Here is a 22,052-nt window from a genome sequence, read left to right as displayed (position 1 = left end):
TTTGGAACAATATTTTAAGTTTGAATCAAATCATCTCTGTAATAACAAAGATATAGTGAAAATGCATCAAAATTAACCTTTAATTCTAAGTAAAATAGGGGCATAATTCATGAACAATTGCTGTAAATCCATTTAGTGATAACAGAGATAGAGCGAAAGTGCATCAAAACCTGAAATTCTAAGTAAAAAAGGGACAATTCATGAAATGTTCATGTGAGAGTTATGGCCCTTGTGCCATATGATTTGGGTGATGATGAGGAATAACTATTTTAAAGATAAAGTGCATCAAAACTTTAACCAAGGTGCGGACGCGGAAGGACACCGACGCCCGGTCGAGTAGGACAGCTCTCCATACTTCGTATATTCGAGCTAAAAATGAGATATTTCAGATGAAATACATGGAAAATTAAAGAATCACGTGCTTCTTTTTCCTCTCTGTATGCATGGATTCGATTGTATGATGTCCTCTGACTAACTGCGAGTTTCAAAAACTAACGCACATTCTTTTTCAGCGTCGTCTTGCTGGAAGGGCCTTAATACTTATTCACGTTTGGGTCTACTACCATTAGTTCGATTCGGAAAACTTAAAGGGTTGGTGCCGTTTATAGACCTAAACTTTCAGCATTAAAGGGACTTAATTTGTCATTTCTAAACGACGTTCACTTTTTAGATGACGGCTACGCTTATATCATTATCAAATATAACAAACACAACAGTGTTTCAGTATGCTTTAGGTGTTCATATTTTCAGTCAAAAAGACATATAGGAAGATTTTATTTTTTCAAATAGTAATTGTCAATATTCCATCACGTTTCAATATCTGTTGACGTTCCTGCGGCGCAAAAATGGTACTTTAAGGATTTGGTGACCAAGTAGAAAAATCACTCGGTCTTTTCACGCACATATTGGCTGCCAGAGCCTCCTCAATTTCCCCCCAGTGACCAGCGTTAGCGCAAATTCCGTGAGGAAAGAAGCCATCTTTCACGCATGTGCATATACGCTCTCCAATTTTTTTGTACTCGCCAGGATGTATCACCTCTGATCCCACTTTACAGGTTTTGCCTGCAGTACAATAAAAAATTAACAGTGACAGTGCTTTTTTGTTTCAAAACATAGGTATAAAACTGAAAAGCTTTGCAATGCATGCATCAATACATTTTACAAGAATAGATATGCTTTCAATATTTCAAACAAAAGTGCGTAATTATGAGTATTTGAAATTTTCATATCAATCAAATTTTTTTGATCAATAAAATGTAAGTCTGCTTGCATATATAGATCAGAAACACAAAATAGGGACATAACTCGGTGGATATTTTTGGGGCAAATAGCCCCAGCGTTAACAATACGGATAAGATTCTCTTAATATGATCTGCCTACAAGCAACCAGTAAAAATTGTCCCCGAAATAGTCCTAACATTTCTGCAGAACAGTAATAACATTTATTATATACCTATGTACTATGCCCCAACGATAACTTGATATTTACAAACATGACTATAAATAGATTAAAATGGAACATAGGGAATTCAACATTTTTCTAACATGTTACAATCTAAATATTTCTAGATTTTGTACCAATTGGAAATTAGCTCAGTGGTAAAGCATACAGTCCATGTTAAACAGATCTTTTGCCGTGTGGGTTCGAAACTCAGCATCGACATTAAATTTTTATTTCTATAAACATGTAGATTGCTTCATAAACTATGTTTCAACACAACAGAGAAGTATCTTAAGCCGATATGGCAGATCAGAAAAGTTTAGCATTATATTAAAGATGATGTTGACTAAATGCATGCATTTAAGCCATGCAAATAATAAACATACTGTTGTGTTATATAACGGCATACATACAGATACTAATAAACTTTGATAATGTGGCAGTTGAGTCCAATAAGTCCAGAGGTGTTCAAAGATAAACCATCATGAAATTATCTTGGAGCTATATTGCAAAGCAATTATTAGTTACTTGTTTTGGAAAATTAACAGTGTCGATTGTATTGAGGTCATTTGTCACATTATCAAAGTTTATTAATACAAACCGTCAAAGAAAGAAACAAAAATACGAAGTAAAAATGAAAACGAAAAGGAAAAAAACACAAAAAGACAAAAATTAAAAAAAAAAAACTCACGAAAGATTCGAACCCACAAAATGATTTGCTTATGTTCAATTGTTATCTGCGTTTCACCCGACTGAGCTATGTTTCCATGAAATCATAGTATATTTAAGATGAAACAAATACTAATATTTACTTAGAAGGTAATGTGTAAGCATTATGGGTTGGTATTTCATCGGTTATCATGAAATAGAATCGTCCTTGCGTTTCGGCGGGAACCTTGTTATCGTTGGGGATTAGTAAATTCTGTCAAAAATACAGCTTGCATTTCACAATACAAGGAAATACGAACAGGCTGAAAAAATTCCCGTATTGTACCTTCCAAAATCCCGTATTGTACATTCCGTATTGTATATTGCCAGACTACTTTCATTAATATGCATGAGCTGACACAGTTATACAAATAGTGCACACAAAAACATCATTTCATTTTAACATCAACAAACATTTAAGATTTCGCTCGATTACAAATAAACAAACAAAAAGATGGAGGTATATAATAAAAGGGTCATTGCAACAGTATAGCTAGATCTGGGATTTTGTATTCGGCTCTCGTAGAATTTGCAAGGACGGATCACACTCGGCGCATGCGTGCCTCGTGAGATCCGATCTGGCAAAATCCACTCGAGCCGAATACATCCCAGATCGAGCTACTGTTATAATAACCCTATTGTATGGCATAAGAATATATGTAGCTGTTCAAAATACATAGAATGCTATAATTTCTACGTGTTTCTGTAAATGATTTTGTCATACAGCTCTCTGTGATCCTTTCAGATAACATTACAAAATACATGTATTACATAATGAAGGTAAATTAATCCCCTCCCCCATGAATGAAATATCCGTTTGAACGGAACTTTTTCGTTTTTGGTAAGGTAAAACTCAATGACATGATACACACACTGTGTAATATGCAGAGATAAAGCTAATAAATCATGCGAAATGTAAGATGTATTTATCAAAAATATATACACTATTTCTAATTTAAATTTTATAATGTTTATGTTGTTTAAATGGAAACGTGATTCCAGCAACCACTTCGTTATAGCTATGACCTCAGTCTATAAATAGCTCACATACATGTCAAACAAACAAGACTTATTGCAGACTGGTTCCGAGCACAGTTTCATTCATAACAAACGTCGATATGAATTATACTGTGCATTACAACTATATTTTTGATAAAAGTATTATAACTATATTTTTGATAAAAGTATTACTTTTGCTAGGTATGATTTTGCATATAGTACAATAAATAACAAGTAAAATTGTGATGCACAACATCAAATCGCCGGAGAACTGAATTTACAATAAGGTAAAAAATCACGAAATTTAATGATATACATATACTCCATATCGACAAAATTTATCACGTGATCCAAAACAGGTAAACAGAGAGTTTCCCAGCCAGTGTGTTTATATATATACCACATGTACACACTGCAAAATTTTACTAGTATGATCTTGAATAAATAACACACAAAAATTTAATTAAGTTTCAATTGTTTAAATAAAGTACAATTTTTTTTAATTACCAAGCAATACAGATGCATTGTCCGTCAAGAACGTTTAATTCTTTTAGATAAGGTATGTGGTAATTCATTTTTCCTCTGACTGCGACAACATTTTGCTTTTAGAAGGAATTTATTGTCCGTTTTACAAACAAACGCATCGTGTACATAACTTTCAATAAAAAATTGTATCCTTTTTCAAAGACCCTGTTTTATTTCCTCTTTCTTTTATGTAATCAGCAATATTTTAGAATTCCATTTAATTTTTACTCCAAGTCAAATAACTACTAGAGGCCTTTCCTGAAATTATCTGTAGAATGTTGTAAAAACTAGGATTAAATTAGGATTCTATGTAGGTTGAGGGTCTACTACAATTGTTTATTTATTAGCAAGTGATAAGAACTAGATTAACTGTGGTTATTAATCTGACATGGTTGTAAACCCATTGTAAAGGGATTTTCTCTGCAGTGTAGTGAGAATGTTTACCTGTTTCATATCACGTGATAGGGCTATTGATACGGAGGATAGGGATAAGTTCTTTATACATTTTCCCCATTTTCCTCAAAAGCTTTCTTTTGAAATAATAAAAATCTTATGCAATTTTCAGCTCCTAATTCCATTCTGTAAGTCTTTCATTAACTGCCTTATTTTTCTTTTGTTTACAATATCATTTTTTCATTGTCACATTTTAATAACTTCTCCTCCCAGCTGCAGAATCCTAAAACGTAACAAATATATAGTCGCCGGTTTGTAATGAGGAACAATTTTAGGGAGAGAGTTTCTAAAAAAGCTTATAGCTTCCTACTCAATCCTCTATGTTTGTATATTTGTAAAACTATAACAATTGTGACTATATCAATAAATACTGTTTAAACCAAATAATGAGCACAAAATATGAAGAATGTAAAAGGGAAGCATAAATCTCAAAAATCAATTCTTCCAGATCAGTTGCTAGGTTCTAAGGGAGGTAAGCGCTGTGTTGAATTGCCAGAAACAAATGACCACATTCTACGAGTTGTATATCGAGACAGTGTACATGTTATATTTTGTTACAGAAATAGTGTTTACATTTACAATAGAAACTATAATTTTATTTGATTTAATCGCAGTATTTTCTTTGACAATTTTTATTATAAACAATTTCGTTTTTAGAAACATTCTGACGAATGCTGAAAGTAATATTATAAAAAGTGCTTTATCTCCAATTTGTTTCAGTGTGTGTGGTGGGGGGGGGGGGGGGGGGGGGGCTTTATCTCCAATTTGTTCCAGGGGATGTGTGTGTGTGTGTGTGTGTGTGTGTGTGTGTGTGTGTGTGTGTGTGTTGGGGGGGGGGGGGATAGATGTAAGCGATTTTTCTTTAAACACCAGTTTTCAATAGTATTTCAGGTTATATTAAGGCGGTCAATTTTCCTTGCATCGGTCAATTTTCCTTACCATAGTATGAGGGAAGGAACCGGACTGGACCACAATCAATAACAGTCCATTTGGTAGCGGGGTTCGATCACAAAAATTCTCTCAGACTGACAAGACAATTGTCCCATCAGTACTTCAGTGCTTTGATTTTATTTAGGTGCATTTTATTTCAAATTCAACAATGATCTGAAAATATAACTACAGGTCCATTACAGAGGAATTACATCATAAAATTTAAGTGCCGATTTTCAAAAACCTTTTCTTCTCAAATCAATAGCAAAGCACGGATGTTGTTTATACGAAAATAAACGTTATTTTCTTTCTATACAAAACACACACTGAATGTAAATTTATAAGTTTAAACCATACAGAATTATTTTCAATATTATGTTTAAAGTTATTTCTAAATACAAGTCCACTAAATCAGGCTACTGTCTATTTCATATACAACCCACTTTATTCAAGTCGGCCTTTTCTAGAATATCAGAATTTCAAAGGTTTATGAATGTTCCCATTTAGAACTATATCTCTATTGTAAAATTTCTTACGCCGTTATTTTGTTTTCAACAAAAAAAACTCAACAGGAAAACAGATTAGGTCATGAGAGTGACCACCTAGGCCAATTTTAAACACTTTTAACTTACCACATATGCCACATTAAATACTTGGTATGAAACAAACTACAATTTTAAAATATCATAATTTGAGCCGCACCATGAGAAAACCAACGTAGTGCATTTGCGACCACATCCGCGCAGTCTGGTCAGGATCCATGATGTTCGCTATCAAAACCTATTGCAATTAGAGAAACCGTTAGCGAACAGCATAGATCCTGACCAGACTCCTATAAATCGGTGATAGATTGGCCATGCTTTTTATTGATGTATTTATTAAATGTTTTGTACTATGTACATCTGCATGGATTGAGACATAAATAAACTATTAAACTGTGAGAAGCTAATTAGCTTGCCTACGGAAGGCCAGTCGTGTTTCCAAGGTGCCCGACTGCCTGTAATAATGACCGGGAGGGCACTTGGGGTCTTCCTTCATCATCAAAAGTTTGGAAGCCGCCATAAGACCAATTTGTTAATTAATGCCACCCACTCCCTCAACCCTCTCCCCAACTTCACCTGCAAAAAAAAAAAAGAAAAAAAAGAAAAAAGAGATACGTACCATTTGGACATTCCCATGTACAGGTAGAGTTCATTACTTTACCATCAACACATTGAAGCTTGTTTTCGGGACAAGGTGCTTCATTTTCACAAGTAAACACCCCGTTTAAGCTCTTGCATTGTTCACACGCCGGATGAACTTCATCATCAATTATTTCATTGCCTGAAATAGAAAGTTGTGTTTTGAATTATCATATGATATCAATTTCTGACCATCTCAAATACAAAACAAGATTTTCTTTTGCAAATTAAAGTAACCTTTGCTTTTTTTTTGAAGAAATATTTTTTTAAATGTAGGCCTTCTTAAATATATACAAGATCTATGATTAACGAAATAAAAAGTGTGTAAGAAAACCTTTAAACATTTTAAAGTTCAAACATCTTTTTTATGTAATGACAAGCCAAGAATTTTCAAAAAAGTAACCAATCAACTTATTTTATTATTATTTCATAACTGAAAACATTGGTCCACTAAAAGGGGTTATCTATTTCCCAGGGAAACATATTATCACTCCAGCATGTGAATAATTAATAGTCATCAGCAAATTGGATACTCAGTTAGTGGTCAGCCATGTAGACCAGCCTTGCATATTAATTACCATCACATGTGTTTTATGGTCCGGCTTGGTGTGTTATCAGTACTGTCTTTTTTCAAGACAAAAAAGAGATTGTGGAAACGATGCTGTTTGCTGCAGTAGTATTATTTTCTTTGCAATACCATTCTCGCTATTAATTCCTTGAGGTCGTGTAGTCACGGTCAGTAAAATTTAATTCGTCAATAATACATAAATACTGACACAAATTGCAAGCACCAAGATGGTTATACTTCTGTTTTATTCCTTTTATTAATTACTTTGGTCTGTTTAATTATATTAATTAATTATGAGATAACTATATGTATATAGGTCAATATCCAATCGTAATTGTTATGTGCGTTGTCTGCAAATGTTCCGAATATACGATTTTATAAGTTAAATTAAATTTCGTACTAGATCATAAGTCGACGTACACTTTTGAGGATGAGACGGGGCGGTTCAATCTTTGAATTGGAATCACGCCGACTGGTAGACATTTGATTCCGTGTCCATGTTAATAATGCAATATTATTTGGTATTCCTTTTTATGATATTATGGTGGCAAATTTTGTATCTTTGTAATTAAGTGAGTTCTTATGAATTTTATTTTAATATAAATTTGCAGTATAAAATCCTCACAGTATAATACATAGAATGAATTCAATACATCGTACACTCAAAGTGGACACCATGTAATGTGTTGGTATGAAACCTGGCCCGGGATTACAAGAAATACTTTCACATTTCACACTCAAGACTCACATTACAAAAAAAACAAAATGCGCTATTATTTGTCTAAGATTGCAAATCTAGATAAGAAAGACCTATGTAAATGTTATGTGTATTGAAAATAAAATTTGGTACCTTTTTTGGCCTGGTTTACCAGTTATGAGGTATTTAGATGTAATTATTTAAACTGAGAGCCACATTCCACACTCAGACTCTGATAAATTACAATTATACTATATAATTACAATGTACTGCACTATACTTGAAAATGTAAAAGACCATGTAACAATCACATATTCTTGCTCTCAAAGTAGTGTCATTATGCACCTCAAAAGAGGAAACTTCACATTTTATTCATGTTCTTGATTATTAATGATAACCCTGCCAGTCAATTTTGAATTATATTTTCAAAAACAGGGTAATTGAAATAAATGAATAAATAATCAAATAAATAATAATGAGAACAACTATTTCTGATAAAAACCTAACTATTCGTCTCTGTAGAAATTGTTCTTGAAATGCATAAAGTAAAATGGAAACATCTCGCATATTAGTGAACAGTGTGGTCCTTGATCCCATGCGTTCTGGCTGGGTACATACTGGCTACTTTGACAATTAGCAGATAGTATATCAATGTACTTTTGTTGTTCATTGCAAATATACAGTATACATAATATAAATGTATAGTACATATTCCTGACTGATAGATAATCACAGCAGGCCAGATGGTTAAGCTGATAATGGATGGTCATGTTTGCTTCCAGTAATGGGTAATAAAACATATGAAACGATGGTTCTTAATAACCTGACAATAAGCTAAATGTTATGACCAACTACCGCTAGCAATATCTGCCTTTAATCATGAAGTAGTACAAAATTAATGAGTGTTCATTGTTCCGCCTACTATGGATTTCACACATTCAGGGAGGCGGAGCAACTGCCAAATCTGGGACTGCATACAAGAAATAATGTGTTTACAAGTTTTACAAGTTTACAAGTTTACAAATATGACGAAAAATCTTCAAATAATATCATCATAAAACAAGTACATATCTCAAACGGGCTGTAAACACTGGCTCCCACTCTTTATGGAGGTGAGTTGAAACAAGAAATGTCTTTAAAAAAGACAATCGGCGTAGAGGGTATAATGTTATGACGTATGAAAAATTCAGAATTAAACAGGATGTACAGACAGAAAAGATTTGGATATGCATATATGAACACATTATTCATTTGCAAATATTTCAACTAAGCAGCGAATTTAAATGATCATTAATCTATCCTTTCAGTGATATAAGGTCAAAATGATTTGGCGTCCTTGGCTGATTCTTATATGATTTCGTGTTGGGTCAGAATCACCCATAAGAAACCCACTAGCACAGTATGTCGACCAGCATACAATTAGTTGGATTGGAAAAGGCTAAAGCAGTTGAATACCTGAAATGAAGAAAAAACCCTAGCTTTTAAATTGCTAGTGACCCCCATAACTCTAATTACTATTAAATTTAAGATTTTTCAGCTGACCTACTGGCCTTCATTGGTGTTGTTATTGTTTTGTCTGCACTTACCGGAGCGAGGCTCCAGTGGGGAAAGATCCCTGATGTTAAATTATGTAGGGAATAACTCAGTTTCGTGAAATAATAACAAGGAATTTTTAAATGTATGCTTTATTTTTTCGCGAAGAACATGCATTTGCCGCGTGTGCGAAACCGCGTTCAGTCCGAAACCGGGTACACTGACTACAGTGAATAATCGTTGAATAAAATCGTTGTTTGATGTTCAGATGCGAAGGAATTTGATAGCGCAGCCATTTGAAGCGATCTAATGACAGAGAATGATTTTATCTTTGGATAGATATAATCTGTATCATTTCTTGAATAATACACAGTTTTCACTTTGAGATATATTATTTCGATTCAAACACGAAATAAAGGATAATTATATACATCCTTATAGTTCAAACATCGTTTTTATCCAATGACAAGCGAGGGATTTTCAAAAAAGTAACCAACTTTTTTTTCATATTATTTCATAACTGAAGAATTTGATCCACTTAATCATGAAGTAGTCCAAAATTAATGAGTATTCATTGTTCCGCCTACTATAGATTTCCCACATTCGAGGAGGCGGAGCAATTGCCAAAACAGGGACTGCATACAAGAAATAGTGTGTCTATATAATAAACGGATCATGTATATAAATATTACATTGTCCTATTTCTTCTTTTTAATGCTAGCTGTAATTTCATAGTTCAAGTTATACCTTTCTGCATCTTTCACTCTTTGTATTATCTCCAAGATTTTAATACAGCATTGACCGGAAAGTGCACAAATTCACACAACGGTTGCTAAAATGTAAACCGGAGTTTAGCCTGGTACCCGACTGTATTTCGAGAATCATTCTCCATGGAACGCAGAGAGTAAACACGGGCACCAGTCTGACCGGAGTTCAATTACCTCTACTGGTAAAATAACCAGAGTGCGATTCTATCCTTAAATGATTTGTGTCAAGCAGATGTTGGCCAATCCCAGAAATTCAATTCATTTTAACTTTTTTTTTCAAACTACACTGTACAATTAAACAGAAACGAGTTTATAGATATTGAAAAAGTCACTTATGCCTGCAATTCACCTGAATATATTCTTACTACGATTTAGGTATTCAAAGAAATTTGGGGCTAATAACGCAGAGATCTGATTATGAAAAGGGTTAACTAAGGTCTTATAATACACTTGACCTTCATGCATTAATTTTTTCACTGCCTATCTTCGGCAAACTTAATTGATTAGAAAGTCAATAAATGATCTATACCATCTTTATGTTGCTGTTGTTGTTTCTCTTCCAAGCGTGCAGTCATTGTTCATCTTGCTAATTATCTACGAACAAAGTATTTGTTGATGATAACAGCATTTTCGTCTTCTTTGTTAGTAGACGTTCATGTTAGAATATGCCCAACCGGAGTTCGGAGCTAGGAATTTAAACACCGGCCATGTATTACCATTACCCGTTCTCTTCCCAGATATATTAAAGAATTATAATGATAATAACCAGTAAGCAGATATGCCTTTAAATCTACCTGTCCTGTTTACAGAAATCGACCGGGGCCAAACTACGAAACCGCTCCCCTGCCACCTAAACCAGAGTGCGCTTACTATATATAAAATGATTTTGTGTACAAGCAATGTTGGCCACACCTCCCAGGGAAATTCAAATTCAAATTTTAAACTTTTTTTTATCAAAGTCACTGTTACAAAATAAAACAGAAACAGATTTTTAATAAGATATTGTAAAAAGTCACTATATATAACTCTGCAAATTAAAAGAATATATATCTTACTACTGATTTAAGGTAATTTCAAAGAAGAGTTCCCTGTGTGGTTTAGTTTACTTGAGACGGCAGGAGAAGTCGCTGATTGATGAAAAGGGGCGTTTTAACTATAAGTCGGTTATAGATACACTTATTGACCTTCTAATGCATTAAGTTTTGCCTTCACTGCGCTACGCTCCGTTTCGGCAAACTTAATTGCATTAGAAAGTCAATAAATGATCTATAACCTATACTTTATGTTTGCTTGCTTTGTTTTGTTTTCTCTTCCAGAGCGTGCGTCATTATGGCGTTCGATGCTATGACGTAATTATCGTGACGAACAAACAGTAATTTGTTGCATGATAACATGCAATTTTCAGTCTTCTTTGTTAGTAGGAAAACGAACTGGATCATGTTAGAATATGCAACGATTCACTGTTATTACGTCATAGCGCCAAACGTCATATCGGTGCGCTGGAAAAAAACTCGCACAAAACGGGTAACGGGTAAATATTTGGTGGATGTCGTCAAGGGTGTACATATTAATCCCTGTGAAATATTTTGGGTAAAGAACAGTTATTAGTCAGTCCTATAAGTATAATTTTGAAAAAAAAACTCGCCACGTAATGTATGTATGCGTCAAGATAATTATTTGATGTTTGCGAAACGAAGCATGCGCTACAGTGTACAAATTAAAAAAAAAATCAAATTAGGATATAGAAACTTCGTATAATGAATATAGGAACGATAGTACTTTATAATGCCAGAAAAAGAGGGAAAAAGCGAAATCAAATTTCCAGTAAGAAAATGTCAAATGGATTTAAAAATGGCTATGGATATAAATGGAATAAATTAATTCTGGACTTTTCAATGCCAAAAATAGAGAGAGACAAAAGGACAAACAACTTTGCAGATACCACCATCTCTAGCTTTTCAACTGGCCCTCAGTGCAACGCATAATGATCACAAATGGACATTCGAATCAAATGTTAGCAGGTCAAACTTTATGATGTCAACCTATCACTATAATAATAGTAACACTAACACCAATTCATGACATGAAACTCTGACATGCTCTGATTTCTTATACAACGTCATAACTCAATGTGGATCAACAAGATTGGGACACAGATACATACAGTGTTCGGTCACAAACCTAACGGGACGCATTGGTATAGTTGAGCAGACGATCAAATGTTTTGAGGTCAAGAGAAGTCGTCAGTTTGACAGTAATGACCTCGAGGAATTCAGTAAAAAGCAACGGCAAATTGACTCTTCGTTGGCTAATCCTCGTAAACTTGAATCGGAACAACGTACTAGAGAACAGGAATTACAAAGAGAAATTACCGATCTTAAATACAGAAGCACGAGGGACAAGCTGTTGTTCTTCAATATTCCAAAAGAGAAAGACGAAAACTGCGAGAACAAAGTCTATGTATATGATTACAAACTTAGGAATTGAGAACGCAAAACAGATTAAACTTCAGAGGGTCCATAGAATTGGTGCATACAAATCTTCCAAGATTCGACCGATTGTCGCAAAATTCTGAAGCTTTCCAGATAGAGAGAAAGTCAGGAAGTCTGCTTTACATTGTACCAATAATGAATTCAGTTCCTTCTTTATTTCATATAAACAATAAAATATTCAGACCTCATTTTAAGCACTTTCCCGGTCAATGCTGTTATACTTGGAATTATTTTCATGTTAATTTTTTTTCGAAAGCTTCGTTTATAGACATATCTTTGGTACTTTAAAAGACAATGACTTGAAATTAAAAACATTTCTTTATAATCATCATCTGCATGTGTGGTTACAATCCCCATAACTCTAATTGTATTTTTTTACAGAATTATGCCCCATTTCATACTTAACTTGAAACTTAAAATGTATCTATCATCACCATCTGCATGTGTGGTAACAATCCCCATAACTCTGATGTGTATTTTTGACCAAATTATGCCCCTTTCATACTTAAAGTTTTTGACAAACTTCGTTTTCTGGACATAACTTTGGTACTATATAAGATAATGACTTGAAACTATCTTTACAATCATCATCTGCATGTGTGGTACAATCCCAATAACTCTAATTGTGTTCTTGACAGAATTATGCCCAGTCTTTATACTTCATGTGCATGTAGTTTCTTGGACTGTTTTTTTTTTCTGATATAATTTAATTCCATCAAAATAAAGAATGTCAGTACACCTTCCATACTTGACCTTTAACCCCTTTGAGTAATAGGGTCTTTTTATATCTCGGTGTATCTTCCTTTTAAAGTTGAGGTCTCTTATTGAGACATAAATTCAATTTACTGTCAAATCGCCGAAAAGTGGAGCGACAGCTCTTGTAATAAAAATTTAACATTTATCTTATATTAGTTGCTCTTCTGATGCCTATTCATACAACACCCCTGTTCAAACGTCAATCAAATTGTGTTCGTTATACAAACCTCGGTTACAAGGAACCAGTTCGCTATACGGATATAAGGAACCTCGGTTATAAGGAACAATTTTTAGAGGTCCCAAGCTGTTCCTTATAAGCGAGGTTTAATGTATATGCGATACAGTACAGTAAAAAACGATATCTGTATAACCAGTAACCATTCCGTATTAAACAGTATAAAAGTAGAGAATTAAAATAACATTTACAACAGGAAATTATCCCGACAATCGTTTCGTAGCATTCATACAGCGTCTCAATCGGTCATTGCAGTCAAAATTCTAATAGATCTATGCTTGTTTCTGTTAAAACACGCTAACGCTAAAATGACGTCACGTTAACATGCGATGACGTCAATATTTTTGTTGCGACCAAGAAAGAGCGCTACTATATTTCATCTACTGTTTTATAATATGAATTAAGGCACCGCCTAGCATTGGAGATTTATCTTTTATATATCCGCTTAGAAAGAAATATTCAACGCTCAAGAAAGTGAAACTTTGCTCTAAACTGTAGTTTACATTTAGTGTCATCATACCTCTTACAGCGAATATCATACTTTGCAAAATTTACGGAAGCCATGCCGGTGACGTCATTCAGCGTTCTCGCACTAGCTTTTAGAATTTTGTTTTGTTTGTTTGCACTCCACACAGAAACTTGACGGTCTTTACACTTCCTTACTGTTTTAAAAGTGTTTTTCAGTTGCATGTACAGTTTTCATTACGAAAAAGAAGTAAAATAATCATGTTAGCGCGGTTTACGAGTTTCTATGACTGATTCGGAGTGCTCGGATGTTCATAAAGACAACCAGTCAGCGGATTTTACATAAACCGGAACCGGAAAACATCGAAAAAATTGCCTCAGTATATGCAAACAGCAAAGACGAATATCTATATACGGACGTTACCGTCTCGGGGATTTTCATCCCCTATTAAGGGCATATTGGAATCGAAATAATGTATAGCAAAATCGTGTTTTACTTAAATCAATACACCCCAATCGGTCATACGTCTTCAGAATAATTCACTCGGTCTACGACCGCGTGAAATTATTCCGCGGACGTATAACCTATTTTCGTGCATTTATAATGTTAAAACATGGCTTTTCTACACATTATTTCCTAAATTTTCTCTCTGGACATTAAATAATATAAGGAAGTCAGGGAAACATTCACAGACACTTGAAGACAATATTTCTTATAGACTTACCATGAATGTGAACTTGAAATAAATAGCTTGTTTTATGATTCTCCAGAACCGCCCCCCTCCCCCGCGCCCCCATCTTTTCGAGATTTTGTACGTTGGCAGACGTGGGTGTCATATTAAAATGTACTGCTCTGACTTTCTTAAAGATATTCTGGTAAATTTAATGTTAGAAAAATTCTGCAAAAATTTCGCAGACGATGTCGACGTCATAAGAAAGTCTCTGTCCTACAATGGGATGCTTACCCATTGATAAAAAAATAACTAAAACAAATATAATGGGAGTAACAGTTACAGATTTGGTATTTTTTCAGTATATCCTATACTGTGTTGGTGCGCCGTAAAACCTAAATAAATAAATAAATAATAAATAAATTTTAGAAGATTATAACTATTATTGTTTTTTCGACATTTGTATTAATCTTTAAGAAAGCCTATACGTATTAATTCTCATTTATAAAAATATTTTATAAATGCGTTATTTATAATGAACGAAATATGCACGGGCTTCAGGAAACAGCAAGGTAACGAAAGTCAAATATCAGTATCAAACAAACTCGTGCATTTTTAGCTCGTCTGATTTTTTGAAGAAAAAAAATCTACGAGATACTGTCGTCACTTGATAGTCAGCGTCGGCGTTGGTTCAGTTTTTGTTTAGGCCCACCTTTTCATTATTTTCATCATTAGGTGACTAGGCAGGCCAAGAACCATAACTCTGATAATTTTTTTTTCAGAATTATGGCCCTTTTTGTACTAAGAAAATTTGATTTTTTTGGTTGAAATTTTTGTTTAGGTCCACTATACATGAAAACTATAAAAACCACTAACATTGAAACTTTGCAGGCTTGTTCATCGTCGTTTGGTGAGTACGTAGGCCAAAAACCACAAGTCTGATATACATTTGTCTGAATTATCGCCCTTTATGTATAATTCAGAAAATTTTAGTTTAGTTTTTATTTAGGTCCACTTTCATTGAATTTTATTAGTGCTAAAGCTTTGAAACTTTGTACATTTTTTTCATTAGATTAGTTAGTAGGTCGAGAACCATAACTCTTTCTTGCATTTTGTCAGACGTATGGGCCTCTTTAACTTAGAAAATCAGTATTTCTTGTTTTTGTTTTAAGTTCACTTTTCTTGAATACTTACTTTAGCTTAATACTAATACTATATTTGAAATTTTATACATTTTTGTGATCAATTAAGAAAGCTTGCTTATTTGTTGACCGGATACCTTAAAATATAGATCAATCGTCGATAAGCATTAATTTTGATAACTTGAAGCATAATTCACCTATAATAGATCGTTTTATGATTTCTATTGAAACGAATTACAAAAGAAATCCAATTTCTAAATGCTTCAATTAAATGTTTTACATTTACCAAAAGTGACCTGATATCTTATTCACAATGAATACTAGCAATCTTGTTCTTCATATGATATACTTAGTTTTAACCCTTACCATGCTAAATTTCTCTTATGGACCGGTCCATCTCCCAATTTGGGCAGTACCATTTATCATTTGAAGGGGTGTTTACTAAAAATTTACTGACTGAATAGCAAACAGTGCAGACCATGATCAGACTGCACGGATGTGCAGGCTGATCTTGGTCTGCACTGGTCGCAAAGGCAGAATCACTTGCCGCCAGCAGGCTAAAGGTTAATCACAGAAGTTATTCAGTATATGTTCTATAGATTTAAAAACATAATTTAATTAATTAATTAATGTAGCTCGTACGAGCAACGAAAAATTTGTAAACAGAGTTGACGTAATGAAGACGTCGCTGACGTAGGCCGCAATACATACCCCTTACTTCAGGTAATTTACCCATAATGACACTCGGCAGTTTACGTAAGATTACGTAACCTCCCGATGCTTCTGCGGCATTCTCCGACTGCTAATGTAGCTCGTACGAACAACCAAGCGGAGAATTTCGAAATCCTATACTTAGAACACGTATTCACACGGAAATAACCAATGTTCATTATGGGGCAATTACCTCTTATACAAAACATAATGCATGGAAACAATTTCAGATCTGGTACATACACAATATTTCAAAACGACACAAACTTTCATTATTGGCTAGGTAAGTTAAGACGTATTTTTCAACGACCGACGTGTATCATAATTGTTAACAATGAATGGATGCCTGGTTTTTTATAAAATCTCAGAGAACTCAACTGGGAAGCTTTTTTCTCCATTTCTTAGTACTTCTAAATTAACCGTAAAAGCTTCTTTTTGAAAGGACACTTTCCCAACTTAATTTTAGCTTAAAAATGATTTAGCAGGGTTAACGGGTTGTATTGTCCATGATATAGTTTCCTATAATGTACCAGACAATGACCATGTACATGAAAATACTGTTGATCTATGTTGTAAGATATTGATAACGTATGTGACCTACTATAAATGAGCCACACCATAAGGAAACCAACAGAGTACGTTTGCGACCAGCATGGATCCAGACCAGCCTGCGCATCCGCGCAGTCTGGTCAGGATCCATGCTGTTCGCTAATGGTTTCTCTAATTGCAATAGGCTTTGAAAGCGAACAGCATGGATCCTGACAAGACTGTGCGGATGCGCAGGCTGGTCTGGATCCATGCTGGTCGCAAACGAACTATGTTGGTTTTCTCATGGTGCGGCTCAAATAAAGTTGAAATAAAGGACATGTAGGGAAGTGGTACACGCCATCCATCGCAAAAACAACATTCATGCTTTTACAAAATGCTTACTTGATGGATAAACGACTCCGCGCGATTTACTACCGCACGTGCCACAGCACGCGTCAGGTGCAAAGTGTATAATTCCAGGGCACCCTGATAAATCAGGACAATTCGGTGCTTCTGCTAAACATGCGGCATCACATTGTTGGCAGCACTCATTGCTCGCTATATCTTCACGGCGGTTTATTCCACAATCAAGGTTCACATTGGGGCATGCCTTTTTCTTGCATTTGACCTTCCCGGTCTTGCAACAAACACATTCTTTACAGGAGTCTTCTGGATGTGTAAATCTGTCTGAAAAAAAGAGCAGATTTGTAATATGAATGCAACCGCAGTTATATTTGAAATAAGATATTTGGACAAAGTGATAAAGATTATCCTAGCTTACATTCTGCTGTCTTATGTGACGTTGGAGATCTCAATATGTGCAAAAATATAAACACACACTTTAACCGAACTTTAAAAGAAGGCTCTGATCTGTGAAAACAGTATAGAGTTAAAAGTTTAGTTTGAACAGTATTTATTCAAATAAGCATAACACGATACAACATTTCTACAAATGAAATTAGGATTAGGAAAAAAAGTTAAAATGTAACTGATCGTGTCCTTCTCCTATAGTTAGTATACTTTTTTAACTGCTTGTTATGGCAGATTGAACATACAGGTGCACAACAAAAATGAAATCAAGAGAAACATATGTATTTACAGATAACAGAAATATATGTAAGAAAGTGAAAAGGTGTAATTACTCAGCAATGAGTAGGGGAGAAAAAAAAAAGAGAAATAAGAAGACAAGAAACGTGGAAATTCCACGAAAACCAGGTTTTTAATTGCATCACGTCAACAGGTTCTTTAAAAAAACGGTCATATTCTATTTTATTCTGCCTTCATGCAAAATAAAGGCAAAAATCAAGGGGTATGATAAATTTTGCTTTATCAGGTCAGTGACTTGATAAAGCTTGGCGGACTACTTTTTAGATTTTTTTTTAAACGACACCATCTAGTTTTTGAGAATAACTGCTAAAAGACGTATTGATGCAATTATTTTTATAAACGCGCTTTTATTAGGTACGTGAGACCATGTCACTAAATGTATAGAGTATGCATACCGTATTTGCAATTATTTTATAACGGAAAAATGACTCATGTATATTAAATCAAGGAATGAATGGAGATCGAGGAAACGGTTTGCCTATTTTTTCTGTCAAGCGGCGTTATGGCGTGTGTATAAGTCATGTCTAACGTTCGCTTATTGAGAATGGGTAATCCGATTTGCAACTGAACTTCGGACAAAACTTCACTTGGCAGCAATTAAAATTATTCATTCATGTGCAGCAGAACAGAGAGGTCGGGTAAAAAACAAAACAAGGTTACCCTTTGTTTTTCAGCTTTTATCTTATAACTTCTTAAAGTGGATATAACGTGAACAGTGAGTGCGAGAATAAGGCGGGCAGATTAACTGCAACCCCTGAAGATGTAAATGTAAGTGGTATTTTGAGCCAAACGAATCAGGTATTTCATGATCATGATAGCACTGATAAAAGTTGCGTCCTAAATTTTACTGGTGTCTTTGAAAAGAATCTAAATCTTAGACAGAATACACCCCACCCACTGTTACAGACCCAATATGGCCACCAGTGAAGAACAAAGTAAATCACAGCCTACGAACTCTGATATAATAGCATATTCAGAAAAGATAAACGGAAAGATATCACGTCTAGATAAACGTTTCATTTCGCTTGAGAAACCTGAAAGAAAGATCGACATTTTATGTTAAAGAAATGAAGAACAGTATTGGTATTTACAGAAGAGAAAAGCAAAATCTCACACGAAAGGATTGAAGAATTAGAATATAATAAGGAAAGCACTGACGTTTCTTTGGGATTAGTAAACGATAAAATGGTCCTAGAAAGAGAAGGAAAATTTACGCGAGGAGGTGATTTATTTACAATCGCTTTCAATGCGTATTTGGGAATATAACAGAGGCCTCGACAGAGGATAACGATGAAACGGAGGAAAAACAGAGAGATTTTATACAGGAAAGCGTGAAAGTAGCGAAAGATTAACAGACTCTATGACATCGAGTGGGTACATAGGATGGGTTCAAAAATTGACGGAAAATGTTGGAAAATTGTGGCAAAACACTTTTAAAAGAGAGCGATTTGGTACGAAAGTAATGGAAAGCTTTGGGAGGCACACCGTATTTTGTGCATAGGAAGTGACAGAAAAGAGAAAGTTATTTGTGTCGGTGCGACGTTAAACCCAACAAAATAAATAAATAAATAAATAAATAAATAAATATACAGATATAGCATTGATTTTACTTCTCTTTACCGATGATATGGTCATTTTAGGGAAACAAAAAAAAAAAAAAACAACAACAAAAAAACCCAAAAAACATAGTGTTTACAAAGCGAGGAAATGTATTATCAAATGAGAGTTGGACCTACAATGGCCATAACATTGAAAATGTAAATGACTTTAATTATCTTTAATTATCTAGTTTAATTATACTGGCAATTTTTATAGAATAAAGAACATTTGTCATGGAAAGCCTTAAATGACTTCAATATACTCTTAGTAAAATGAGCCGTGCCATGAGAAAACCAACATAGTGGGTATGCGACCAGCATGGATCCAGACCAGCCTGCGCATCCGCGCAGTCTGGTCAGGCTCCATGCTGTTCGCTTTTAAAGCCTATTGGAATTGGAGAAACTATTAGCGAACAGCATGGATCCTGACCAGACTGCGCGGATGCGCAGGCTGGTCTGGATCCATGCTGGTCGCAAAGCCACTATGTTGGTTTTCCCATGGCACGGCTCAAATGTATTAAGTTAAAGTTAAAACCTAGAATTTTATATCAGCTATTTAATGTTTTTGCCGCTGCGATACTAAACACTACTTGTCAGAAGTATGGGGTTATACAAAATCGAAAGTAATCGAAAGAATCCATGTAAAATTTTGTAAGGATCTTTTGAATGTGAGGCCTTCAACATGCATCACAGTATGATGCAGTTGTTTACAAACAATAAACACGCTGTTATAGAAAACCTAGCAAAATAAGGTAAAGGTGCTACGTCTGTAAGATTTTCACTTTTAAATAAATAAAATATACTTTTGTTCATCCTTGTTTCTGCAACTAAACACATGATCACGTGATACAAAATATTTGTATTTATGTATTATTTGTATGACGATGTACTTTGCACAAGTCTTAAATAAAATTTCTGTACTGTTCTGTTCTGTAACATGACAAAATTCCATGTGTGGCGTAAATCTGAAACTACATAGGTAGCTACAATACAATTGTTTAAAATGAAAAGTTTCTTTCATTTATTTACTAAAAACTCTAAAAAGTAAAGCTCTTAATATATAATTAACTTAAGCATCCCTTCCGAACATGCAAAGATAAAATCCTGGAAAGAAATAAACTGGCTATATTAAAAAATATTATCGTGGTAACAACTATCTGTTTTACAGAGTATGTTCTATTAGACAAGGTCTGAGATCGTCAGAAAATTCTGAATGTCGTTATGCTGTTCCATACAAGTGGAAAACATTTAATGGCAGGAGTTTCTGTACTACTGGTCCAAAACTGTGGAATGAACTGCCGTTAGCATTACGCAAAAGTAAATCACGTGATACATTAAAAAAATCTTAAGACTGTATTTTAGAGACTTCATGGCATTGTTATTCATTTTTTGATAATTGTTTTATATGCGATAACAGCCTGTGTTAGTTTTTAGTTTTATGCGAGGTTTTACATTGCATCATGAATATTTTAAGATTTGTTTAATTAAATGTACCACGCCTTTGAATACGTCATTGTATAAAAATAGGCGTTTAATTAGTTTATGTCTTGAATGTGCGTGCAATAAACCGTATTGTAATACATGTATACCAATTTTTATGCGCAAATAATGAAAGTCACTTACCATTAACGTCATATATATTGCCGTACTTTTTGCAGTGTGTGTGTTGTTTGAAGGTCAAAGGGTCAGAGCAGAAAACATAAGCAAGCTGACCAAACATCAGCAAAGGTAACAGCCACTTCTCCATCCTTGAATTTTCTCGATTATGTAGTTTATGACAGTCCGCCTTAGTTTAAAAGATATGTGTTTCGTGTTCAGTTATATATCATAATGTGTTCCATCAAAATGCACAGCGCCCGTTGATTTTGCATCGTTCCTTACATTAGCCAATAAGGTGGCGTCGCATCGGTTAAGGTTGAACGGGTACGTAGCCTTTAATTATTTTTTTAGAAAATACATTTTCAGCATTTTGTTGCCATCGGAACGATTTTCAGATTTGTTTCATACTTTTATTTATATCTAGGTATCTGGAATGGCATATACTTAATTTATTTGCAGCAGTTTCGATGGCCCTATATCGTTCCACAGCTCAGACAGTTATATCAAAATAGCTTTGAAGACTTTCAAAATTTTCAATAGGATCATATAGGAAAAATACGACACCCACCCCCTGCCTTCCCCGTCAGCCACGTTTAAGATGGTTTTAATGGTTTCAGCAGTCAGTAGTCAGTGTCATCCAAAGAACATTACTGTGAATTTATTTCAAAATTAGACCAGTGGTTCAGGGGATGACGTTTGAGGATTTTTTTTTGTTTTAACCTTTGATAAATCGGACTAATATATCGTCTATATCAAAATCAGACCAATGGTTTTGGAGATTTTGTATATTTAGCTCAGGCGGACATGTTTTTGACGCATCAGAAAAATTTGACCAATCTTAGAAAAGGGCCACACAAGGAACAAATCAGGCAAGCAGTTTCTAATGAGAAAATTTTTGAAGTTTCTACTCTATTCATATACGTAAATCTAACCACGCCCTCTGGCG

At 34.4% G+C, this 22,052-nt stretch overlaps 1 protein-coding gene across 1 annotated transcript; it reads right to left on the bottom strand.

Moving 5' to 3' along the window:
- Positions 1-715: 715 nt before the first annotated feature.
- Positions 716-21,310, bottom strand: LOC123532222 (kielin/chordin-like protein). The gene is made up of 4 exons (XM_045313608.2): positions 21,131-21,310; positions 17,205-17,489; positions 6,218-6,379; positions 716-1,062 (listed from the first exon to the last, which is right to left on the bottom strand). The coding sequence occupies exons 1-4, from the start codon at positions 21,252-21,254 to the stop codon at positions 854-856; spliced, it is 780 nt and encodes a 259-aa protein (XP_045169543.1). The 5' UTR covers positions 21,255-21,310; the 3' UTR covers positions 716-853.
- Between the last annotated feature and the right edge of the window lie 742 nt (positions 21,311-22,052).

Source organism: Mercenaria mercenaria, chromosome 11 (assembly GCF_021730395.1).
Source record: "Mercenaria mercenaria strain notata chromosome 11, MADL_Memer_1, whole genome shotgun sequence".
Classification (NCBI taxonomy): domain Eukaryota; kingdom Metazoa; phylum Mollusca; class Bivalvia; order Venerida; family Veneridae; genus Mercenaria; species Mercenaria mercenaria.
The sequence above is the reverse complement of the archived record's forward strand: the minus strand, read 5'-3'. Positions and strand labels throughout refer to the sequence as shown.